The sequence below is a fragment of the Centruroides sculpturatus genome, unplaced genomic scaffold, assembly GCF_000671375.1.
Source record: "Centruroides sculpturatus isolate CEXI.00-Female unplaced genomic scaffold, Cexi_2.0 scaffold13, whole genome shotgun sequence".
Lineage (NCBI taxonomy): Eukaryota > Metazoa > Arthropoda > Arachnida > Scorpiones > Buthidae > Centruroides > Centruroides sculpturatus.
In genome coordinates, this window is record NW_019384405.1 from 622,662 (window position 1) to 635,920 (window position 13,259).

At 43.3% G+C, this 13,259-nt stretch overlaps 1 protein-coding gene across 1 annotated transcript; it reads right to left on the bottom strand.

Annotated features, from left to right (window-relative positions):
• Positions 1–4,536: 4,536 nt before the first annotated feature.
• LOC111618818 (E3 ubiquitin-protein ligase MARCH8-like) lies at positions 4,537–8,388 on the bottom strand. The gene is made up of 3 exons (XM_023360395.1): positions 8,216–8,388; positions 6,507–6,794; positions 4,537–5,132 (listed from the first exon to the last, which is right to left on the bottom strand). The coding sequence occupies exons 1-3, from the start codon at positions 8,225–8,227 to the stop codon at positions 4,665–4,667; spliced, it is 768 nt and encodes a 255-aa protein (XP_023216163.1). The 5' UTR covers positions 8,228–8,388; the 3' UTR covers positions 4,537–4,664.
• Positions 8,389–13,259: the final 4,871 nt, after the last annotated feature.

Here is a 13,259-nt window from a genome sequence, read left to right on the forward strand (position 1 = left end):
ATACAGTAATACCCCGAACTTACGCGATAGGTGGGACCGAGCGATAATCGCGTAAGTCGGGGTATAATTTCTCAATGTGTGTAAAATCCAAGTCGGGTGTATGTAAGCTAATAAATGTTCTCGTTAATCTTATATCGTCGTTTGATTCGTTCATTGTTACAAGAAATCACAACATAGAATCTCTGAAGGCTCCGTAGATATAACAAACACAGAAATAAATAACACAAAATAAATTGTAGCTATGTGTCGATTCCGCGCGACACATCCGAACATGTAAGCCGAACAATAGTGTGGGGAGAATGAGTAATCCAGAGTTGCGTGGCGCTCAAACAAAAGACGAATCGACGAGATTTGAAAATCGCGTAACTCCGGGTTCGCGTAAGTCGGGGTAGCGTAAGTCGAGGTATTACTGTATTTTAATATATTTTTTAAAAGAAACGAAACCACTGAGAAATGTTACATGTGTTTAACAAGGTTCGGAAAACTTTGAAAATGTTAACAACGTGTTCGGCCGAACCTGTGCGAACCCGCTGAATATCACCACTGGTTATTTTCATGTACTGTACGTTTCATTACAAAGTTATATTTAATTATAATTTTCTTTAAAAGTATATTCATACAAATGAAGAAGGTTTTGTACCAGGTATGTATATCCACCACACATTTTATTTCACCAAGTAAGTTTTTATAATTTTATTTTTAATTTTAGCCCTTATATCGTGGCTAGCGATTCGGAATGTNTTTTTTTTTTTTTTTTTTTTTTTTTTTTTTCTTTCTTTCTTTCTTCTGTCGAATTTATATCTCGGACCGGTTTGCTCCTCCCGGCAACCCGGTGCCCTAAGTTCTCCCCGTTCGACCACCGTATCGACATCGTCCTTAGTGGTAAGCAAGCGCGCAAATCGTGGTACAATGATGGTGCCACGATATGCACTCGTGCTTACCACTTTTATCTTCACTCTTCTACTTTTTAACTATTTAGAATGCGAAGAAGTGGATACACTCCAAGATTACAATGGTCATAGTGTAACGCGATCCAGAAGTACCCCAAAGGATAATAAAGTTCACAAGGATACGCATGAAATCCTGAAGGCAAAACGACGACGATGATGATCGTCATCATCGTCGTCGTATTGCTTTTTTATTTACAATGTTAATTGTTCTCGATTGTCATGAACAAACGGTCTTTTGTCTTTCAATAATTCTTCGGTGTCTCGTTTTTTTTTCGTATAGTACGCTTGTGTTTCGTGGTTATATGAATGTCCGTATTATCCGGAAATTAACTAATTACTCCGGATAATCGATTAATTATTCATACATTCTCTTAGCACCACAGATATTTTACCACGCGGTCTTGTTTTATGAAGGTTGCTTCCACTTAATGTTTCGTGGGGATATATTTCAAACACTCTAAAAGATTAACAACAAACCATTGAAAATATAGATATTTTTATTGGATTTTTGTATGAACCGATTGCATCGCAGCAGCCTCGAGTCACATAGAATGTTCCAACATCCGTACACATGAGAGAAATTTCCTGAAAAACTTTTTAATTCAAGTTAATGCTCACGGTTTTCGGGTATATTGAGCCTGTACGGTATGGCAAATTTATCGGTATCGTCTACCCAACAGAATAATGAATACGTTATTGCATTGGGCACTCTTTTACCGTCATAAAATGCCAACTTCTTGTAATGGATCCGGATGTTGACGTGTCTTTCAAATACATTCCAAAATGTTCTAAAGGATTGGATTTACGACACCGAATGCCTATAAAATTCCGAGTTTTTAAAGTACGATATTGACTTTAATGTAAAACGTTTTATTGAATTGTAACACCACCAAATTACACAGAAGAAAAAAAGGTCAATCGCTTGCATTTTGCATGGTGAATAAATTGAAATTTTACTTCTCAAAGAAATAAGTATTCATACCTTTTAAAATCCCAAATTTTATTTTAAAAAAGAAACGGTCTTAATTATCACAGTGGTCACTAAACATTGTGTGTGTAAAATTTTTGATTGTAAAGAATGTCATATTGTCATGTTCTCAAAATGTTCTGTAATGCCTCTGTAATGAGGCATTGTGAATTTTTTTCTATGATTTTTCCTACCCTATGGACACTAAGGATCCTTTCTTTGAGCACATCACAGAGTTTGCCCGATGGGTTTTCTCAAAATGGCCGAATAGCAAAGGATTGGACCTAATACGTTCCGGCTAGAGACCGCAGGAAGTTCCCAAAAATCCGACCCAGGCTCAAATGCCAGCTCTCGTAACTCGGTAATTATGAACTTGGAATGTAGAAAATTATCTACACCGAATTTTGCTAACAATAAACAGTCGATATTATTCAAATTTGCTCGGCTTTGAACACCAATATTATCATTCAATTGCTCAAACAAGCCAAAAACACTACGCAGAAGACAAGAAAAATCAAAAGAAGGAAGTTAAGAGAACAGAATTCCTAAACATACGAATTCCTAAATGCGAATAAACAATTGAAAAGTAAATTTAACACTGCAACGGTTAGTATCTTATATCTTCATTTCGTCTTTGCAAGTATCAAATATTTAATTACTTTTTAGTGTGAATAAATTTTGATGGAATAATCTGATGATAAAACACAGCTCTAACTCTATTACAATACTTATAAGTGTACTGGACTCGTTGCATTCTTGATATCGGTAGAAGTTTGAAGAAGACGATAAACTTCGGCAAATATGTTGATAGTTAATGTAAAAATCATAAATATGGGAGGAAAACATTAGAAGTCTTCATAAATACTCAAGTTTCTGTCTAATCTATAGTAATTTAAACGTATCAAGCTTACAAGATGGTCGAACGTCGAGCGCGGCTTACAAGATGGCGGCGCTCGACGTTCGACGTTCACGTTCGAGCGATGAAAACTTCGGCCTCAACCTCGCTATTAAATGGCATCGGAGTAAAATCGAAAAAAATACTTTTAAACTCTTTTATTCCACGTGTATACAAATACTGAGGCTGGAAACTTACTTTACAATTTCTCGGCAATTTTTACTGTAACTACTGTACTTCCCATCGTGGACTTGGAAGGCGAAAAACTTAAAAGTGTCGCGGAGAAACGGCGAGAGGCTTTTAAGTCGCAAAGAGAATTCGCCGTTGTCGCGTCGATAAAAAGGGATCTTCGTCGCTGCCATCTTGAAACTGTTCCTCTCTTGTCAAGAAATCCGCACTTTTGATCGGTGCCAATATTTTTTTTTTTTTTTTTTTGCTTGAGAAAATATTTAAACGTGAAATGCAAAAGAAAAAAGATCGCTGCGAATTAAGTTTTCGCCGGCACGATATTCGCTCCGCTCTTCGATCGTCGCTTTTCGCCAGCGATTCGCTTTGCGTGAACTAAGCTTACAATCCATAAACTACAATTTTCGTTTCGTGGATTGGAGGAATACATAATACAAAATGCCGTTTTCTTTTTTTTTTTTTTCGTAGAAAAATTACGCCGGTGCTTTATCAATATTTTCGAATTTCGTTCGAATTCTTCCATTTACGCGAAACGCGACGTCGCTTAAAGGAAACGGGACGACTCGCTTTGCGACGGTTCTCCATTATCGCGACGGCCTACTCTATAACACGAGAAACCTTCTGCAGACTTACGCGTAATCTCGGAATAAAACTCGAATTTCTACGCGTAAAATTTTCCAATGAGCCGCCGTGATGTTCGATATTCTATAAATTCCGTTCGTAATTGAACGTTCTAAGGAGGATGCATACAAGCGGTATTCGAGCCGTCGAAAGGGCCCACACGTAGGGGCCCGTGGTGATTTCAAACCCCGTAAAAAATTAACGCCATTTTACTAGCAGAAAATAAAATCTCCGAGACTACTTTTTATTAACAAAGGGACATTCTACGTATTTTACTTGTTCGGAAAGACCAAATGAGGCCCCTAAGATGCAAAAAAGGGAGCCACTCTATTCCCGGGTGCCCAATGAATATTGCCGTTTATATCGAGGCACCGCATGCGTGCATCCACCTTTAGAACACGGAAAGGGAACATTTTTAATTTGCCTCCCCGGCTTTTCTCCTTCCGATCCTTCCTTTCTATCCCACGATGTCCTCACTTCCCACGCTGAATACGCGTGGGAAGTGGGAAGGGTCCTGCAGTATCTTCGACACGAGGGCCGCGTGGTGAAATATTGTCGCCGTTACGGTGCAACCTCGTGTTTATCGCATCGACGAAAATCGGCGGCATCCCGGGGGGGGGGGGGGGGCGGAGAACCGTCCTCCGGGCAACCGCAAAGGAGCAAGAATCCTTCCACTTATAAAATGGAAACGGAAACTCTTTTATTTCCGAAAGAAGAGTACAAAAAACGTGAAGAACGGCAACCCAAACGACGGAAGAAACGCAAAACCGAAGGGGATGGAAGGGCGGCCAGACCGAAAAGTGGAACGAGCGCCCACACACTCGGCCGCTCGGCGCATATAACAAAAAATATCCGAATCGTATTTATTTATTTTTTTTTTCCGTATCCCTGAGTCGAAACTAACGATAAAAAGATAATTCGCGCGACGCGTCGCTGGTTTGCGCGGTCGAGCCCGTCCCGGCGGCGAAAAAAAACGATGCCGACGGAGACAACGGGAACGAAAGAACGAAAGCGCGCGCGGTTTCGAACCGCCGGGGCGCCGTTTCTACCGCGCGCCGGCCGAAAGACCGGGTTCGGTCCTGGTAAACGCGGTCCGGTGACTGGCGGTGGCGCGCGGTTCCTCCGCCGCCCCGTCGCCGCAAGGTTCGCTCGACGTTCGAAAACCGGCGTCGCCGCCGCTGTCCGGTTCGGACAGGGGCGGGGGGACCTCCGTGGGCTTTTTTGGCACGTTCTGCACGTAGACGATCCTGTTGTAGGCTCTCCACCGGCGAAAGAGCTGAACGTACATTTTGCACTGAACGTACATGAAGACCAGTCCTCCGGTGAAACCGATGGCCACCACCACTAGCTTGGTCCAGAAAGGCCACTCGAATATGCCGGAACGCAACTCCTCGGCCGTTCTGTCGATCAGGACGTACAGTGACCACACCACGCAGGTGATGGCCACCACGTGGAAGGTGATGGAGCACGCCATCTTCCTCCTCTCAACCGGCGACATCTCCAGCTTCTCCCACTGCGCCAAACAAAACGTCACACATTAGAAAATCCCACCGTTCTTTATTCCCGCAAGCGTTTACGCCGGAAGCACTGGACACGTCATACACCCTCCTCGGGAGACGAATCGTAAGGCGGGGGCGCGGGAAAAAAAAAGCGAAAGCGATCCACCGTTCGAAGGGACGTACGAAAGTCTTTCTCGATCGCGTAAATTCTCGATTCCACTTATTGAAGTTTCCAACGGTATCGAGCGGAAAAGTGAGTCGCTATCTCTCTAGCAGCTTGACGCACCGCTACGGGAATTTTTGGCGCCTCGAACGTTTGACGTTGTCGCTAAGACTCGCAGCTTCCGATAGCCAATAAAACGATTGTACGTATCTGAGCCAGAATAATAGAATTTAGGATGGCTCGAACGAGAAAGCGTGATCGTGCAATATGTGTTATAGGAAGAAACCAATGCCGTGTATACCGGGGACCATGATTGCTGGAATAAAGCAATACGACAGATGAACAATCTGCCAAAAGAGATCATTTGGATCCTCGGGAGAACTTTCTATGTGAACCTACACGCGGGCCAATTTTCCATAGAAAGTCCTCCCTTGGCACATCATCCGCGTGTCCCGTTGCCTAAACAAATAAACCAATACAATTCCCCTACTTCGCCCGTTCTCCCGTCCATCTGCCCAAGGGTGCGACTATGCAGACGCGAATTTAGAACGAGCGAGAGGTTGCGAGCGATTTAGTTTTCGCAAAGGAAAATCGTGCACAAACGAGAAGCGAGAAATGACGCTAGCGAGAGCGAATTTCTAGTTTTCGCACATATCTGACAGGTTTTGATATTTATCGCGTCTCGCCTCTTCTCGCCACATATTCTCGCTTGCTCGAAAAATTCGCTCGCTCGCGTCTGCATAGTCGCACCCCAGGTGCCTACATTTACTACGCTCTCTTATACAATTTCCTTTTATAAGTTTTCCGACTATTACGTAGTGTAGTGTGACATAAACACCGAATATAAACGTAACTCGAAACTTAACCTTGAACGGGCAATTGAAAGCTAAGGATACGTTCAATAAAGTCGGAGTTAAACGAATCTTATGGCCGGTTATAAAGTACTCGTAAAGTAGCAGCGATATTCGCTACATCGCGGCGATTTTAATGCCCGGTGCTGCCCGGACAAAAAGTAACAACAACGAGCATTTAAAAAAAAAAAAAAAAAAAAAAAACGGTAGAGTCTCAGCAGTAAATATTCGACAGGGGGTGGGGAATATTCTTTAGCGGTGCGACTAAACACTAGACGGTGAATCGCTTGGCGATAATCGCCTCCGTCACTCGCCCTGCCATTAGAAAGTCGCGAGTGGAAGAAAATGCGAGAAAGCGACTGCCGTGATCTCACCTTTCTGAAGGGTTTGATTCTGGTGTGCATGATGAATTCGAATTTACAGAGTTCGCAGCACTTGGTGTCGGAGCTGTTGATCCACTGCTGTAGGCAGGCCTGGTGCACGTAACGGAGACTCCCGGTGCAGCAGCAGGGTGAGATGAGGGGGGTGTCGCCGTCGCCCTCGCAGTGGCAGATCCGACAGATGTCCCTCTCGTTGCTGCCCGCCGACCCGGACACCAGTGACGGAGGTGACGATCGCCGCCTGTCCATGCTGGACCCGTCGGAATCCGGACTCGTTGGATTCTGCGGATAGAAACACCCATTATTACTTCTGTATTATGTAATTATAACTGATGTGTAACTCGAAAGGCATTCTTCCGGAAGTAGTAAGCTTTCGAGGCATTTCCTTACGAATCCGTACGAAAAATACTTAACACTGTCGACTTCTACGTATTAATTTGAGGATTTAATTCGGATTCATCCGACATTTGAATCGAGGGCCCTACTGTTTCGCGCCTAGCCGCCGCGCGTTTCTCGTCGCGCGTACTTCGTCTGGGTATTTCTCGAAGACGCGAAAACTTGGAGCGGTTGTGAGAGTCGCGATGGGTTTTGACGCTCTTTCACAAAAAGTCGAACCCCTAATCAAATTCCTGTCTTTTGTCCGAACCCGAGAATTTTCCGCCATCAATAATCGCGAAACGAAGCGCGCGGCGAGTGAAGAAACAAAGCGATCGCCCGTCCGTTAGAAATTCGACTCGGGTTCGGATCCGACGTCATTGGAACAAGACCGACTCCCGGCGGTTTTCTTGTTAAAGAAACGCTATCGAATTCCCTCCGATTCACTCTTCACCCGATCGCCACCGGGCCGAGCGGTAGAGAAGAAACGCAGGGGCCATCTTTCCCGACGCCGCGTCGCGCCGATGCGACGCTCCGGCGGTTTCGCGACCTCTTCCGCCGAATCTATCTTTTTTTCTACTTTCCGGATGCGAATGAGGCGGAGGAAAACCGTCGCTCGGCTTCCCGGCGAAAATATCTATATATACCAATAAATAAATAACGCTCGAACATCATCGAAACCGTCGCGACGTTCGCTTCGAAACTTGGAAGCGACGTCCGGATCGATTCTCCATTTTCCGACTATTTTCGCCGCTCGGAATTCGCCGCTGCGCTTCCGCCGACGGCCGCCGTGTGTCGCGAGAATCCGAGATTGGGGGGGGGTCTTTACTTCGTCGTTCCGTGCGTCCGAAACTTCGATCGGAGACGAAAACTAGGGCAGAAAGCGGAGCCGGTCAACCCGATGGGCGTCGATCGATACCTATTCCGAGAGCGACGCGCTTCCACGGCGCGACGCTCGGACCCTCCGCCCCCCAATCAAAAGGGGTTCGCGCACTCCGCCGTCGTCTTCTCGCATCCAACGCGGCACCCCTTCCGTCGTATCTAACTCCCGCGAGGGTGAAGCGTTTCTGGAAGGACGTCTTCCCTTCATCCTAAGCGCGAGTTTCGGGTTCCTCTTTCTTACTCCTAAACGCGACAATGTCCTCCCGGATCGCCCCCGACCGTCGCGAAGCATGCGCCGTGAAGAGCGCCCGGAATACCTTTTAAACCCGGTCCTTGTTACCTATCGGCGCGTCGTAACGGCGTAAATGCCGACGCGAAATCGCGACGAATGCCCGATGGGGTGTTGCGGAGAAGCGGAGAAGAAGGGGCGCCCGACGTTCACTCACCTTCGCGTTCATTAAGCATCACTTATGTCCTAGAATCGCTTTCGTGGGTCCGACAACCTCGTCTTCGTCATTTCGGGCGGCCCGACGACGCCTTATCGGTTGTCCTCTTTAGGTGTTCCGCGGAAGATCCGAATCGTCGTCCGCCATCTTGATCCGAATCGTCATCGATCGAGGGGAGCCACCGTCGCCGATCGAAACCGACGACGTTCCGGTGCGGGGAAAATTCCCCGAATGACAGAAATTCCCCCGTCCCGGAGGGAAAAATGATTTTCCCGGCGGTTTTAACAACTCTCGGTTTACGCGCGGAATCTCTCGTCCGAAACGGCGCCAATGTAAAGTATTCGTTACGTCATTTACGCGTGACACTTTATTAATTTTTGCCCCCGAAACTACGCAACAGCCTTAACTAAGGAGATCTTCTATTGCAGAAGGCTTTAACGTAGCGTCGTCTCGCCAGTTAATTATTATTTTTTCCTTTGTCACGTGTCGGAAAATTCACTAAAATAAATTTGTTGGGGGTGAAAGTTGAAGGCAGGTCGTGCGCGCTACTCAAACTAGCGCAGTCTCTACCCCTCAATTCATCGTTTTAACCCTCTACATTAACAAATGGATACGATATGTCTTTATTATTCATTTTTACAGGCCTACTTCTATAGAATATACTTGTCCAACACTCAAATTAAATTTAGGTATTAGAAATTGCTGATGTTGTCTATTAGATGTAATCCCCTTTATAATAATATTAAGATAATAATCAGGAGCTGACTGTATGTTAGCTGGAAAGTGAACACACATTAATGCGTAAGAAAAACACCCAAAACCACGTGGCCAGCTCGTTGGTGAGGCGCGAACCCACGACCCATCACTACTACTATTCGGTGGTTTTATTCACTCGACAACTGATTTCTTCGCCTAAATAGGAGCCATTTTCATACAGAAAATACCCCCGGGAGACATCCCCCTTCGGAAGATCGTCCACGTATTGCGTTATCGTAAACAAATAAAAAATCCCGAAGAGTTGTCATATGCAAATTTTTACTTTTCCGGCTTTTATATATAACAGAGGGAAAGTATATCGGTAAAAAAAATGGCCCCCACGAGACTCTTACCTTCCTGGACATAGGGGACCTTGAAACTTCGAGAAATGCAAAAATAAACATAACAATAATAATAAAATCGGATTTTTTCGTATATGAATGTATGGGAAAGCACGATTTTTTTTCATCCACTTCGAAGCTCCGGTGCCCTTTGCCGAAAATTTCTGAAATTTTGCAGGGTGGTTTACATGTTAGAGGGAAATATATCCCCCCTAATATGCAAACCATTCTGATAGCCTACCGCTCTGGAGGACCCGGAAGAATCCGGACGGGTTAAAAAATTCCCAGAAATTTTTCGGGCCCCGTCCCTCACTACCCGGTCCTGGCCGAACCCATAATGGGCTTGCTAAAAGAGGCCCTCTTAGTGTCCACTGGGCGGAAATATTTTTATATAAATCTGTGTTCACATCACAATAAAATAACTCCCATCAATATCATCCAGTAAAAAAAGCCCATTGGACTTCAAATAAGCCCTAGGCCCCGAAAAACATAGATCCTCCCCTGCTCGAGCTGCACCCATATTCTCAGAATCCCGAAGATTCTCTTCATCCGTTTATTTTTATTTTCTTTATCCAATTTATGAAATTATTTCATTTTTAATGCCTGCAGTTTGACAAAAAAGAAAATGGACGACCGTAACGCAATCCGTTTTAATGACGCAAACGGCCTGCACGCGTCAACAACCGGCGCGAGCGGGCGAGCAAAAAGACGTAGAACACGAAATAAATGGCGACAGAAGATGAAACGAAATTATTCGCATAAATCTTCATACGTAAAAAACCAATGCGAGATTATGGATTGACGTTATATTTAGACTTTTTTCTTCGGAAAGGAAAAATTATTTTTCGAAATTTCTGGGAAAGTCCGATATTTGGAGTCGCCGGAAAAAGAAAAAAAAACAAAAAAAAAAAACGGGGTCAATTTTCTATCGGTCGACGATTAAAAAGTAAAATTTGAAGATTATTATGCGTGAGACGTTTCGGGTTTTCCCCGCGCGACTCGCGTTAAAAAATCGCTACCTCTCTACACTTTCCGACGCCGCGATAAATGCGAGCGATGATTTGCGCTAGCGACTCTCCGCAGATATCGCGCGACACGGAAAGGACGAACGTAAAAGAAAAAACGTTGCATGCTGACGTTACGAGAAGGAAGCGTTGCGTCGCTCGGTAAAAAAAAAGTCGTATAGCTTTATCTCTTCTTCTGTCGCGGCCAACCTTCGTTTTTAAATCTAGCGGAAACGTTTTTTTTATCGCTTCGAGTAACGCAAAAAAACTCGGCGGCGATACTTTCTTACTTTGTCGGTAGGGGGAGTTAAGTCGGCAGACAATACGAGCGCCGATCCACGCTTATTAGACGAGCGACGCGACGAGAGCGAATTTTTCTCAGTCGCTTCGTCGTATCGCTCGCACTGTTTCTCGCGGACGGACGAACCTCCATCCGGGGGTTCGACGGAAACGAAGGGCCCACGTCGTCACCTGGATAAAAATCTATAGTTCGGTTCCCTGGCGACCGGCGCCTCGTTTTCCTTCTCCCCCGTCCGATCGTCTCTTCCTTCGACTTTTCGTCAACGCAACGATTGACGACGTCGCTTCAAAATCGGACGCGTCGTCGCCTTCTCTTCTGGATTCCGACGGCGCTAATTTGAAATCGGTCGGGAGTTCGGCCAAGAAATCGATAGAAAGTAGAAATTGTATTTCGTTAGGAGAAGTCACCCGTCGTCGCGTCGTCTTCTCGACTATTCCCGACGGCTGGACGACGACGAATATCGAAACTTTTGCTCGTTTTTCTTCTACCTCGAGCCATTAATACGCGAGGAAAGCGATTCGCGTGACGTCCGAAATCGGAAATGTCATTTGTGATGTCAGAATGTGAGTCATCGTCCATCCTGTGTTTGTTACGTCATACTTAAATGGAATTAATACTGTGTTCGTTATGTACTAGTTTTTCGTTGTTTTATGTATTTCCTTGACTAAAACAAACTACAGAAAACTAAACAATAGTGAAAGATAGAGATGCTCGAGTGTCGTTTGGGTGTCTTTCTACAGGCGTTATTTAAAAACAGTAAGAGCTATAGAGTCATTTCGGGAGGGGTAATATCTCGCGAAGGGTCGCTCGTAGAGACTTTTTTATTCCTATTAGTATACTCTACATCTCTGTTAAGGTCCTAAACGTATCATTCATAACCTGAAGACACGGTTTAAACACTGTTTAAACTCTGTTTAAACTCTTTCTAAACACTGTTAAAAAGTTCAAATTCTTATGGACAAATGATGTGGTATTATAAACAAAATGTGATCGTTTAAAATTCGATATAATTCTATGATAAAGCTACCTATTTTAGGGGAGATAGGGTAAAATGATGGGGCAGTATCTCGTATGATCGTACAGATGAATAATTCCTGTGTTGCGAAGAGACTGGACTATACTAAAGGCCACTACGTGTTATAGTATGAAGAACAAGGCAAAGTTTTAAGAAAAATAAGCTACATAATTAAATAAGAAGTCATATTATTGTAATAAATTCATTAGATATAACAAAGCCAGTCATTTTTAGAAGTGTATTAAAATCGTTTAACTTAGATAAACGTAACAGCAATGGTTTCAACTTAGAAAAATTTAATAGAGACGAATAAAAAGTCTTAATAAACTTGAAATTGAGGAAAACTTTACATGTCCTTATTATATTCCAAACTCCTTTGCAGCAGCAGCAGCAGCGGTCGCCATTTTTTGTTCCTCACAGCTTCAACACCAATCTTGAGAGTCTCTTCATTTCATTATATTAAGCTTATGTGGCCTATATAAAATACAAAATAAACATTAACAAACCCTGTAAAGTTTCAAAATTTTTAGTTCATCCAATCCTTGCGCGTAATGCAAAATACCACACACAATTATTTTGTAAGAGGCTTTTCATATTTTTGGATTCATTCAGTGTATACGAGCCAAATACAGAGAAGTCCCATAAATGTATTGTTTATAAATAATTCATATAAGAATGGCAGCGCTAGAATTGAATTGCTCTCTATTGGCAACCATTCTGGAAGCTGGAGAGGGGCGAACCCACGTTCAGCAGTTGTATCCATTCGGCCACTGGTGGGCAATTTAAAGGAAAACAAAATAAAATATGAGAAGAATGCTTTTACAATTATAAATTAACAATCTTACAATTCTTTCGTGGAGAATTATATGTCACTGTACAGTTCAAAGCAAGTTCCAAGAACGTAATCTCTACTTATTTGAACGTGTAGAAGATAGGCAATTCGGTTTAATATAGTTTTCAAGATCCATCACAGGTTAAGAATTACGGCCAATTAGGTCGTAATCTATTATATTTTACTACGTAGAAATCCCAGAATGACTTTAAATTACGATAGGAACATTCGAAAATCGTAGAAACTAATTTGTTACTACTTTCTTAAACCAGTTTGGATGTTGAAAATCATCCAAAATTTCAGCTTGATCGATAACGTTTATAAGAGGAAACGATAACATCTGTACATCTAGAAAACAAAAAGACTAGAAAACAAGATTTCAGTTTAGGAAAAGAGAGATGTAAACATAATATTCTCTTCATTGTTTAGGATTTTCGGATGTCCCGGATTTTATCCCCAAGTAGGCAAACCTAACTTTATTTGATGTTTATTTAAAAAAAAAAAAAAACTTCTGTTTGTGCGTGATGTATTACCACCATTGCAATGTGTTATTGTTTTGCTGTTACCCAGGTTTGGTTTGTTTTATTTGATTACCAAAATGAATGCCTTCCAGGAGGACTTTCTAGAGGAAACTGGTAACTATTTACATATTACAATTGTGAAGAAAACCCGAAAAACTGTTCGTTGGCTCCGTGCACGAACCCACGATCTTATTCCAGATACAAACCAGTGGCTACCTTCTCCTCTGTGATAAAAACAACCAGATATTATATTTAAATACTTATTGTTAAAAAC